General features: G+C 37.2%; 1 protein-coding gene across 29 annotated transcripts in view; it reads left to right on the top strand.

Moving 5' to 3' along the window:
• Positions 1-12,276, top strand: part of LOC126248677 (twitchin) — a 523,948-nt gene that overhangs the window by 341,420 nt on the left and 170,252 nt on the right. For all 29 annotated transcript variants that reach the window (XM_049949938.1, XM_049949935.1, XM_049949939.1 and 26 more), the window contains 9 exons: positions 39-223; positions 802-916; positions 1,319-1,454; positions 1,625-1,791; positions 2,815-3,096; positions 3,198-3,338; positions 7,292-7,450; positions 7,754-8,056; positions 11,145-11,426. In XM_049949938.1, coding sequence (XP_049805895.1) covers positions 39-223; positions 802-916; positions 1,319-1,454; positions 1,625-1,791; positions 2,815-3,096; positions 3,198-3,338; positions 7,292-7,450; positions 7,754-8,056; positions 11,145-11,426 — 1,770 coding nt within the window. The remainder of the gene's footprint in view (positions 1-38; positions 224-801; positions 917-1,318; positions 1,455-1,624; positions 1,792-2,814; positions 3,097-3,197; positions 3,339-7,291; positions 7,451-7,753; positions 8,057-11,144; positions 11,427-12,276) is intronic.

The raw sequence follows: 12,276 nt of genomic DNA, 5'->3' as shown, positions 1-12,276 counted from the left end.
CTGTTCCATACAGTAAAAAAGTTATAATTTCCATGCAGGTAAACCTAGTAAGCCCAAAGGTCCACTAAAAGTATCAGATGTTACTGCAGAAGGCTGCAAGCTTAAGTGGGACAAACCAGAAGATGATGGTGGTGAACCAGTTGACCATTATGTTATTGAACGTATGGATACTGAAACAGGACGCTGGGTACCAGTTGGTACAAGCAAGACTCCTGAAGCTGAGGTAAAAAAATGAAAGATTTTTTAACAAAGGTAACAAGTGTAAACATGTTTCTTTTCAATAAGAATGTACACTTAATAAGTAGAGATACTTTGATTTTTGTGTGCATTTATCTATTTTTCAGTTTATTTCCAGCATTTAAACACAATCTAAGATTGAGTCTGTCTGTGTTACTGTATTTCACATGCTCACAGAAACTTAGTTAATTCAGAGGCAGTCATAGGTTTCATTAGAAGTAGAATGCTGGTGAAGAGAACCATACATGAATCTAACTGGTCCAAATATTTTTCACAATTTTTGTCAGCATATTGTGATTACATGTGTCATAATTTAAGATCATATGTTAAGCAGCTCTACGTGTCTGCAGGGCAGTAATAATGTCCAGGATTTTTACAATACCATTTTTAAACTTGTGTCACCTAACAGAAAAATGTTACAAAGATTGTTACCATGTACATGAAATGTAAAAACTTGCCAGCAAGAAAGGTACTAAGAAACATTTAGTTTGGTGCCAATCAGCATATTACTCATTTTTACTTGTGATGTAAGACACACGATTTATACATTTATATTTCTTGCAGGTTTCTGGGCTAAATGAAGGAAAAGAATACCAGTTCAGAGTCAAGGCTGTCAATGCTGAAGGAGAATCTGAACCACTAGAAACTGATGTACCAACATTAGCCAAGAATCCATACAGTAAGTATTTATTGACTAAGTTGTCATATAGTAAATATATTTTATTGTAGAATACTATGTTTTTTACATTATCTGGCCTTCCATAGTGTTCTGTAAGTGATAGAAATTATTATTAGTCCTTATAAAACTTTTCTAAATGTTTCTCTTCCCTGTATTTAATGTAACTAATCTACTGTTTCTGAATTATGTGCTCTCCAGTTGCTTCTAAGAATAAATCTTTAAAGAAGCAACTACACAAGTGTTATAATTGTCTTGCATGCAAATTGCCATTGATCAAAATTTCTTAAGTGTTATAATCATAATTGAAAATGTGGTTGTAATGTCATAGTTATTAATTGCCTCAACTTAATTCTGGTGTTACAATACCTTATGATTAAAGCTATGGTGTGTTGATCTTCTCAGGTGAACCAGACAAACCAGGTAAACCAGAAGTACGTGATTGGAATAAACATCAAGCTGATCTTAAATGGGCACCTCCAAAGTCTGATGGAGGAGCTCCAATCACATCATACATTATTGAAAAGAAGGATCAATACAGGTAGGACTTACTTGTGTGAAAAATATGCTACCTCTAGATTTTAATGAAGCAGCATTTTCATAGTCATAAAATGGTAACCTTGACCTTTTTTACATAATATTATGTTTTGGACCTGAATAATAGCGTGAATGGTAAAAAGTCATACAATTTTATTTTCTGGGAACCCACAGCTCTAAATGGCAAAAAGCAGTTGAAGTTATTGGGAACAAGTGTGAAGCAAAAGTGCCAGACTTGGTGGAAGGTATGAAATACGTGTTCAGAGTACGAGCAGTTAATAAAGGTGGTCAGAGTAAACCCAGTGAGCCAAGTGACACCGTCCTTGCAAAGGACAGATTTGGTAAGTCTACAACATTATGAATTAGTGTAACTAACACTGATCGTGATAGTCATGAACACAGTATGTTAAGGCTAGGCATTCATAGGTGCAATTGCTGATGTATAAAAGGTGGGTAGCATTAATGATACTTGAATAAGTTTCATTTTGTTCTTGATTTTATGGTGTTCTTATCTCCAATTTTCATTTTAGTTACCATGGATGTCAAATAACATAGTATGCTCAGCTTTCTTTTTCGATCAGCTTCATCCAAATTTATCGATGGCGTACATTTCAAAGCACAGCTTCCTCATCAGGACATATACTTCCTACTGAGAGAAATGCAATTCACTGTCGAAGTAGTCAAAATGCACACGTGTAAATGGTGTCACATTTCTTCATTACAGACAAAGTGGAGATTTGTGATTTATGTAGTTAAGAAATTTGAGCAATAAACATTTGAATGGTACCTGCAAAGTGATTTCAAACCATTCAATAGCTCATATTGAAAGCGTTCTGAATCACACCTGAGCTCCTTCAGTAAAAAGTAGAGACTTTGGTGATAAAACTGTCTTTAGGAAGTACCGTGATTGTTGACAAAAGAAATTTGATTTTTGAGACATTTTGTCATTTAAAGAAAATTCCACATGTCTTGTAGACAGCATACGAATTCCCATATTGTTTTTCATGTGGTTTAGTTTCATAAAGAAGGTGGCAGTTTTTATATGTTTTGTCTGTTTTTTGTGTCAGCACACAATTTTTCAGTATCTCACTGTAAGCCCTTCAAAATACATGAGCCAATGTGGAGTGAGCAATTCTCATTACAGGAAGATTGCAAGATTGCTCAAGCCATTTTGGCACTCCTTATGAATTTATTTCTTTCATTCTTTCTTTCTTTCTTTCTTCTTACTCTAACAAGTCAGCACAATTTAAATTGTAACATGTTCTTTAACTTTAAATAGTATAATTCCTAAATTACTATCTGATTTGCAAGTTTTCTGAATTAATTAGGCTACTGTAAGCTAATGTTCCATTCAATTATTTCAGCTCCTCCACGAATTGACCGCAGCACATTAAAGGATACAGTTATTAAAGCAGGTCAGATGATTCGCTTTGATGTAAAAATAAGTGGCGAACCACCACCATCTAAATCATGGTTCCTCAATAAAGCACGGCTTGAATCAAAAGATGATATTTCTATTGAAAGTGAAGAATATAGAACAAAATTACTTATTCAGACTGCCACAAGACAGCACTCTGGAACATATCTTATCAAGGCTGAAAATAACTCTGGGAAGGATGAAGCTGCTGTGGAGATTACTGTACTCGGTAAGAGAAAGAAACTGTCAGTATTTGTTTTAGGATTAATGCCAAATTTTTAGAAATTTAATTGTAGCTATGTTATTGTGTGTTACTTTTTTTGCATACAGACAAACCAAGCAAGCCAGTGGGACCACTCAAAATTTCAGATGTTCACAAAGAAGGATGCAATCTGAAATGGAATGCTCCAGAAGATGATGGTGGATCTCCAATTGAGCATTATGTTGTTGAGAAAATGGACACTGAAACAGGTACATTTACTATAAACTTGAGAAGAATTGGAATGAAAAATATATTAAGCCAATGCATTCAGTACATTGCATACTCCATATTTGTGCCTATATATCTCAGGAATTACAGATTATGTACTAATGAACTGCAGTATGTCCTGAACACCACAGTCAAACTTTATGAAACTGAAGCTGGGCCAGTGGAACTTGCTTTGCCTGTTGGAAAACCTGCTGTGTCCTCTGTAAAGGAGAGGCAAACACAAGAGAGTAGTAGTCTATTAACTTTCAACAGTTCAAATGAATGGTGAATGCTGATACCCATTACGGAAGTGGCAGCAAAGGCAGGGTGGACTACCGGCACACTCAGTGTGTATGTGTGAGCGCCTGATTCAACATGTTTAAGTGGTTATTTTGGCAGCCATTGAGGAAGGGTGCAACCAACTGCAGATTGTGGTGCATGTTCATACAAATGCCTGTCATCTGGGCTCCAAGGTCATACTTGGATCATTCTAGTGACTGTTAGAAAAGGTTGAGAAGGCCAATTTGTGCATTCAGTTTCATCAAAGCTCACAATTTGTAGCATTGTAGCCAGTACTGATTGTCGCTCCCTTTTTCTTAGATTAAAGGAAGGATTGAACCAGAGACTTCAAAGGTTCTGTGACAAGCTAGGATGCAATTTTCTGGACTTGCACCATAGGGTTGAGAACTATAGGGTCTCAACAAACTGATCAGGTGTGCAGTACACGTCAATGGTTGCTACTCAGGTAGCTGACTTTGTGGGGTGCACACAATGATATTTTAGACTAGGTGACTCCATCCTGTCCAGATAACAACAGCTGTAGGAGATCTGGAAGTATTAGTGTAATGTCCAAAGGAATGCCGACACAGGTGAAAGTGTTAAAATCCTAATAGTTAAGTGATGAGTATTAACAACTGAGTGCAAGAGATTGAAATGCTCCTGAAAAGCAGTGTAGCTCACATAATATTAGGTGCAAAAACCTCGTTAAAACCTGAAGTTGATAACAATGGGAATTTTGGGGAAAAGTTAAGCATATATCGAAAGGATGGGCTAATGGGAAGTGGAGGTGGTGTATTTGTTGCATTAGACAAGAAACTCAGTTCCAATGAGATAGCAATTTAAGCTACATCTGAGACTGTTTGGGAAAGTCTCAGCATCAGTGGTGGGCATAAGCTTATAATAGGACACTTCTGTCGACTGCCAGACTTGCCTCTTGATGTAAACAAATCTTTAGAGAAAACCTCAGTTTGCTAGTGCCTAAGTTCCCCAGCCATCAGAGTGACTTTAAATCATCCAACAATCAGTTGGTGAGACTACAGATTTGTTAGCAGTGGGTGTGACAAAATATCCTGTGAAACATTACTGCAGATCATCTAGGAAAACTTAGAACAGATAGTTTGGAACCCTACTCATAATGGAAGTATATTAGATCTAATGACAACAAATAGACTTGAGTTCTCTGCGGAGGAAGTCCACATCAAAACTGGTATCAGTAACTGTAAGCAGTTCTATCAACAATGATTATCAAAGTACAGAGGAAAACTTCACCAAATAGGAAGATTTATATGTAAGTAAATTAAGTAAATTAAAAAATCAGTAGTGTCATGTCATAGTGACAAAATAGAAACTGTTAACACAGGACAGAAGCATCTAGGGGGGCACTATGGCTCAAGCTTAAAAGAATAGTTGACCATGCTGTGGATAGACATGTGCCCAGTAGAAAAGTCCATGATGGGAGGGACGCTCCCTGGTATAAAATCACTGTAAAGAAATTTCTAAAGAAACAGAGACTACTGCATAATAGGTGTAATATAAAGCATAGGACTATAGGTAGAGAGATGTGAGTGAAATGCATTTGGCAGTCAATAGAGCAATGGTTGAGGCATTCAGTGATTACTGTATCAGAATATTGTTGAATGATCTTTCACAAAATCTGAGGATATTCAAGTTGCATGTAATGATTGTTAAGGGCACCAAAGTAAGCATTAAATCACTCATGTATAAGACAGGAACTGAAAGTTAGGGTAGCAAAGGTAAATCAGAAATGCTAAACTCTGTTTTCAAATGTTCCTTTACAAAGTAAAACTCAGAAACATTGTCCCAATTTAATTCTCGTACCACTGAAAAGATGAGTGAAATAGATATTAATGACAGTGGCATTGAGAAACAGCTGAAATTGTTAAAACTGAACAAAGCCCCAGGGCCCGATGGAATCCACATCAGAGTCTGTGATGAGTTTGTGGTTGAATTAGACCCTCTTTTAACTATAATCTATCATAGATCCCTCAAACAAAAAACAGTGCCTAGTAGTTGGAAGAAACCACATCTCACACCCATCTACAAGAAGGGTAGTAGAAGTGATCCACAAAAATGCCATCCAGTGTCCATGACACTGATTTATTGTAAAGTCTTAGAACAAATCTGAGCTCATATGTAATGAGGTATCTCGAACAGAATGACCCCCTTCATGCCAATCAATATGGATTCTGAAAACATCAATCATGTGAAACCCAACTTGCACTTTTCTCACATGACATGCTGAAAGCCTTTTATCAAGGCAGTCAGGAGGATGCAGTATTTCTCAGTATGAGGTATCAAGCAAATTTGTGACTGGTTTGAAGATTTTTTTGTAAGGAGGAAGCAAGTTGTCTGGGGAGATGAAGAAGAAACTTCAGGAAGATGAAGAAAAAACTTTGGGTGTACCCCAGGGAAGTGTGTTGGGACTCTTGCTGTTCGTGTTGTATATTAGCGGCCTCATGGACATTATTAATAATAACCTCAGACTTTTTGTAGACGAAGCAGTTATCTATATTACAGTACTGTCTGAAAGAAACTACATCAATATTGAGTCATATCTTGATAAGCTATCAAAGTGATGGAAAGATTGGCAACTTGCTTTAAATGTTCAGAAATGTAAAATTTTGCAATTCGCAAAATGGGAAAAAAAAGTAATACTGTGTCCTATGACTATAACATCAGTGAGTCATAACTGGCATCAGGCAACTCATACAAATACCTCAATGTAACATTTAGTAGGGACATGATTAGATGTAACACTGCATAGGGATATGATATGGAATGATCGTGTTGACTCAGTTGTGGGTAAAGCAGGTGGCAGACTTTGGTTTATTGATAGAATATTGGGAAAATGTAATCAGTCTACAAATCAATCGTGTGACTCAACCTAGAATACTGTTCAAGTGTATGGGGCTCGTACCAAGTAGGACTAACAGACGATATTGAACATATACATAGAACATTGGCAGAAATGGTCACAAGGTTGTTTGACCCATGGAAGAGTGTGATAGAGATGCTGAAGAAACGGAATTGGCAGACTCTTGAAGACAGATATAAACTATCATGAGGAAGCCTACTGAGAAAATTCCAAGAACCAGCTTGCAATGATGACTCTGGGAATATGCTACAACCCCCTGTGTATACCTCCCTTAGGGATCATGAGGACAAGATGGAATTAATTACAGCAAACCTGGAGACATTTAAACAATCATTGTTCCCATGCTCCATACAAGAATGGAACAGGAAAAAAACCCTAATAATGGTGCAGTGGGACATACCATCTGCCATGGACTTCACCATGCATTTCAGAGTATGGATTTAGATGTATATGTAGGTGTTTGTTTGATGAATGGAAATTCGTAGGCCCCTTGCTACTATTGTTGTCTGTGTTATTGGAACACAGAACCATATCCTGATGTCACATTTCTTTTTTCTTTCATTGTTAACACTTTTATATCTTTTTCTGGGCCTTCCTCCAGCTCACAGTTCTCTGCCATTTTGAAATATCCTTTGGAAACTTACATTTTCTATATGTAAGTAACTAATTTCTACCATTTTCACTTTCTCATCCTCTACACGAATATAGAATTTTATGAACGCTCTCCTATTTCAGAACTTGAGTTTTTAGGTGCTACAAAGAAATAATATGAAATTTCAGGTCGTTGGGTTCCTGTGGGCAGATCCAAAGAACCAAATATGGAAGTGGCAAATCTGGTGCCTGGGCAAGAATATAAATTCCGTGTCATGGCTGTGAATGCAGAAGGTGAATCAGAACCATTAGAGGCTGACCAGGCTATTGTTGCCAAGAATCCATATGGTGAGAAATGTATAAAATATGCACTTGATGACACTTTTACACTATGAAACATCTTCTTGATAATTATTAAATTTTAATCTGCTCATAATTATATGCAATTCAAAGCAAATAAAAGTTGGTTGTTCATAATTATTTGTAATTCAAAGTAAATGAAAGTTTGAATTGCTACAATTTCCATGGTTAGCAGTAATACAGTCATAGAGGAAAAAATTTGGCTCATATTATTTATTCACTTTATTAAAACTCTTATTATGTATGTTACAAATGGAATCCAGAAGTAATTTATTTTGTTCCAAATGTCAGATGAACCCGATGCACCAGGAGCGCCAGAACCCATTGACTGGGACAAAGATCATGTAGACCTGAGATGGACCCCACCAACCTCAGATGGTGGGTCTCCAATCACAGGCTACATTATTGAGAAGAGAGAGAAAGGCTCACCACGCTGGACAAAGGCCGGGGAGGTCAAAGGTCCTGAATGCAAGGGCACTGCTGATAACTTAGAAGAAGGTGTTGAGTATGAATTCAGAGTGAAAGCAGTGAATGCAGCAGGACCCAGTGCTCCTAGTCAGGCTAGTAAGCCTGTTGTTGCCAAGCCTAGAAAATGTAAGTTTTATTTATTTAGTAAATTAACATCTGTAAGTTTATCTGATCATCATTATTTCATTTATCAAGACTTTGACTTTATTTCACCTTGTATTTATTGTTTATTAAACCAGGGACCTAGAAATGATGTAGAGACTTTTTTTGTCCTGCCATGACCACATTGTTTACAACCCCACAACAGGCCGCAGCAGTCCACCCACCCCACCGCTGCCCCACACCGAACCCACGGTTATTGTACGGTTTGGCCCACAGTGGACCCCCCCTGGTAACATCTCATACCAGACAAGGGTAACCCCAAATGTGGTGACAGTGTTTGCGCAGCAATTGCCGACATAGTGTAACTGAGGCGGAATAAGGAGAACCAGCCCGCATTTGCCAAGGAAGATGGAAAATCGCCTTAAAAACCATCCACAGGCTGGCCAGCACACCAGACCTCAACACAAATCAGCTGCACAGATTTGTACCAGGGACCGGCATTCCTTCCCACTCGGGAAGCAGCGCGTTAGACCTTGTGGCTAGCCGGGTGGGCTTATTTCACCTTTCTCCATGTTCTAAAATTGTATCAGAACTGGAACCTAATTTCTTTTTGTTTCTGTGAGAAACCATGTGATTATCTGATTTTGACCATAAGTCAGTTTCAAGCACCTGGTATAACCTTCTTTTCCAGAAACTTCTTATTGAACCATATACATACACTGAATACAGTTCAGTAAGAAGTGCCTGCAGAAGTAAGTGATATCAAGCTGGTTGAAAATGACTTATGGTCGAAATTAGATCACTTTGTGATTTAAATAAAGAATGCTTTATGTTATGGCCTAACACTGACCATGTTTTCTTTTATGAGGAATTGGAAGTATGGGATATTGGCACTTATATAAATATGGGAGGATTTTAGTAATATATTCCATATTTCATTTATATGTTTTGGTATATCAAACATATTTTAAATTTTACATAATCACATGAACACCATTAAAGAAGCCTTTAAATACCTGTTTCTGCCCGTATTAAGCTATTGGCAACCCATCTTTTGTGGAGCAAGAGAAGGTTGGAACATAACTGATCCATATAAAATACTTTCAAGTGAATGGTAGAACTTGAAGTAGTTTTAATGTTCAGTTGCAATTCAAAAATTTAAGTTATCATATGACTAAATACTGAATACAGATTCCTGGCAGCCAAACACTGCTACCCACATTTGGATAGCTATTTATTGAAAGTGGAAAGGTAAAAGTGAGTCTATACTCCAAGTTTGGACTTTAGGTCAGTATAAGGTTTTGTCTCTTCGTTCCAGACAGATTTCAGTGCTTTTGTCTTTTTCCTTTCCTTTTTTTTTAATTTTAATCCTTGTGTCAGTAAATCCACCTACAAGTTCTCACTAAATCATGCTTGCAATGTCTTTTTGCGTTAACAAGCAAGGTAGAGTAACATCATCAAGTTTGAGAACAATGAAGAAAATTTACATATATTTCAAGCCCTCTTTTGAATCCTGGATTACGTGTATGTAGCTCATTAACTGAAGCACTGATATGTGAAACTAGCTATGTTTTAAACTTTGGGGGTTCCTTAGTTCCGCTACTAATGCATGCTTATTACCATCATGATATTATTCCCTATATTAGTAGCAGTATCATATTATGATGATTCTGCTTCTCACAGAAACGTCACTTGTTATTATTAAGAAAAATGGTTCAAATGGCTCTGAGCACTATGGGACTCAACTGCTGAGGTCATTAGTCCCCTAGAACTTAGAACTAGTTAAACCTAACTAACCTAAGGACATCACAAACATCCATGCCCGAGGCAGGATTCGAACCTGCGACCGTAGCGGTCTTGCGGTTCCAGACTGCAGCGCCTTTAACCGCACGGCCACTTCGGCCGGCTATTATTAAGACTCTGCAGTTGGCTTGCTTGGCACACACTGACTCTGAAACTTCCTGGCAGATTAAAACTGTGTGCCGGGCCGAGACTCGAACTCGGGACCTTTGCCTTTCGCGGGCAAGTGCTCTACCAACTGAGCTATCCAAGCTCAACTCACGCCCCGTCCTCACAGCTTTACTTCTGCCAGTACCTCGTCTTCTACCTTCCAAACTTTACAGAAGCTCTCCTGCGAACCTTGCAGAACTAGCACTCCTGAAAGAAAGGACACACTGACTTTATTTATGCACAGTCCCTTCTGCGGGAAAATTTATTGCTTGCTCGGATTCACATGATTGTTTAATTTACCAATAAACATCCCAAAAAATGATTCAGTGGATTTTTTAAGTATATGTGTTTCAGTCTGGGTCACAAACAATTTTAATATACTTTCTCCAAATAGTCAAATATACACCTGCAATACTATCTGCGATCAACATCAACATGTCAGCTTATTATTACTATATTCTCTGTACTCCATGCCAAACTGTAGTAGAGCATGCTGTAAATCTCAGGTGCCATTTTACACTCTAAATATCTAATTATTTGTTCATACAGTCCACTTTTCCCATAAGATTCATTCATTTCCTATGATACGTTCATGTTGTTATAATTCTGATAGACATGTGTGAGACTCAGGAGAGTTATAAAATTACGGAAAAACACTTTAAGAATACTTTATTGAACTGGAGAAAGTTACTTTTGTAAGTATCCTTGATATCAAAACTTTGTCATGCAGTGCTATTTGCAACCCAGCAAGCAGTTTAAGCTACCACAAAAAAATTCACTATATGCATGTCTCAGATGCCTTACATATTTACATGTGCATCAATCCAAATTTATTTTGCAAAACTGAAATTCCATCAGCTCTGTGTAAAAGTAATACACTATTTGCCATCACCACACACTCACTTAGATAGTAGTTAATATGATAGTTGCATTACATAGAAATCAGATGAGAGTATACAAGTTTGTGAATCTGTTTAGTTGCCAATCATTTATATAAGTGGTTTGTACATGCTCTGTAGACCAGACAGGAATTATGTGAATGGGAATTCTCCAGTTGCAAGTACTGTATGTCAAGTAAATTGTGTTTGAGAAGAAAATTCTCTTATATACTGCTCTTTACGTTATTGTTTTTGTCAATTAAATGACTCACTTATAATTTCAGTGGCACCGAAAATTGACAGACGTAATTTACGCAACATCACCGTCCGTCAAGGTGAGCCAATACTGTTTGATGTGAAGATTATTGGAGAACCTCCACCAGATGTCACATGGACACTGAATGACAAGTCAATTCAACAAACAAGTACTCGTAGAATAGAAAATGTGCCATATAATTCCAAGTTCTTTAATGATGAACCTGATCGAAAGGACAGTGGCATTTATAAAATAACAGCTGTCAACAAATATGGCTCTGACACTGCTGAAGTTGAAGTCAATGTTGTGTGTAAGTACTTCATTAACTACTTTGTGATAATTTTCTGTATTAATATATAACTTTTAACATTATGCGGAATGGTAATTTTTAGGTTTTTTTTTAGACAGATAGCTGCCAACAAACAAATAATTCTACCTTAGAATTGGAATTTTCACATCTGATTGCCAGCAGTGTAGGATCCTAGAGAACACTACTGTTATATGAAATATAGTGGTTAAATAATACATGAATACTCAGATTTGTGTTGTTTATTCTGTTGTGCTGCTCTTGAGAATACTATCCTCATTTTAACATTGCTACATATACCCAAAGTGCGAAAGCAAATCATGAGTGAAAAATGTGATTTTTAAGATTGTTGTTATTGAAATTGTGCATGACATTGTAGGATGTGCAACTTCATGGCAGACTAAAACTATCTGATGAACCAGGACTTGAATTAGTCCTACACACAGATTTAGTCTTCCAGGAAGTTTCAAAAGAGTGCAGAGGGATTCACTATGGTAGGACGTACTTATCAGATCTCACTCAATAATGAATTACATTCTTTTTTCAAGCCCACATATGACTTCACATAAATTTAGTCTGCTGCTTTAGTGCCGATTTACATGTTCCTCAAAGCAGCCAGCAAAGTGAGTGCTAAAGTGAGTAGGAAAAGAAAGTCATGTATGATTACATATGCCACAAAGTGCACAGCTGTAGGCCCTAATGCACGCATAGAGATCAAGCTGTCATAGCACTGAGTAGTAAAAGAAAATCAGTGAGTTTTGATTTTGGTGCAACCGCTGCATTTTGTACCATGGCAGTGAACAACATGAAAAGAAAAGAAAGTGGTCATTATGGAGCAAATGGAAGGACAGGA

The sequence above is a fragment of the Schistocerca nitens genome, chromosome 3 (genome assembly GCF_023898315.1).
Source record: "Schistocerca nitens isolate TAMUIC-IGC-003100 chromosome 3, iqSchNite1.1, whole genome shotgun sequence".
Taxonomy (NCBI): Eukaryota; Metazoa; Arthropoda; class Insecta; order Orthoptera; family Acrididae; genus Schistocerca; species Schistocerca nitens.
This window is presented reverse-complemented; position numbering and strand designations above follow the sequence as displayed.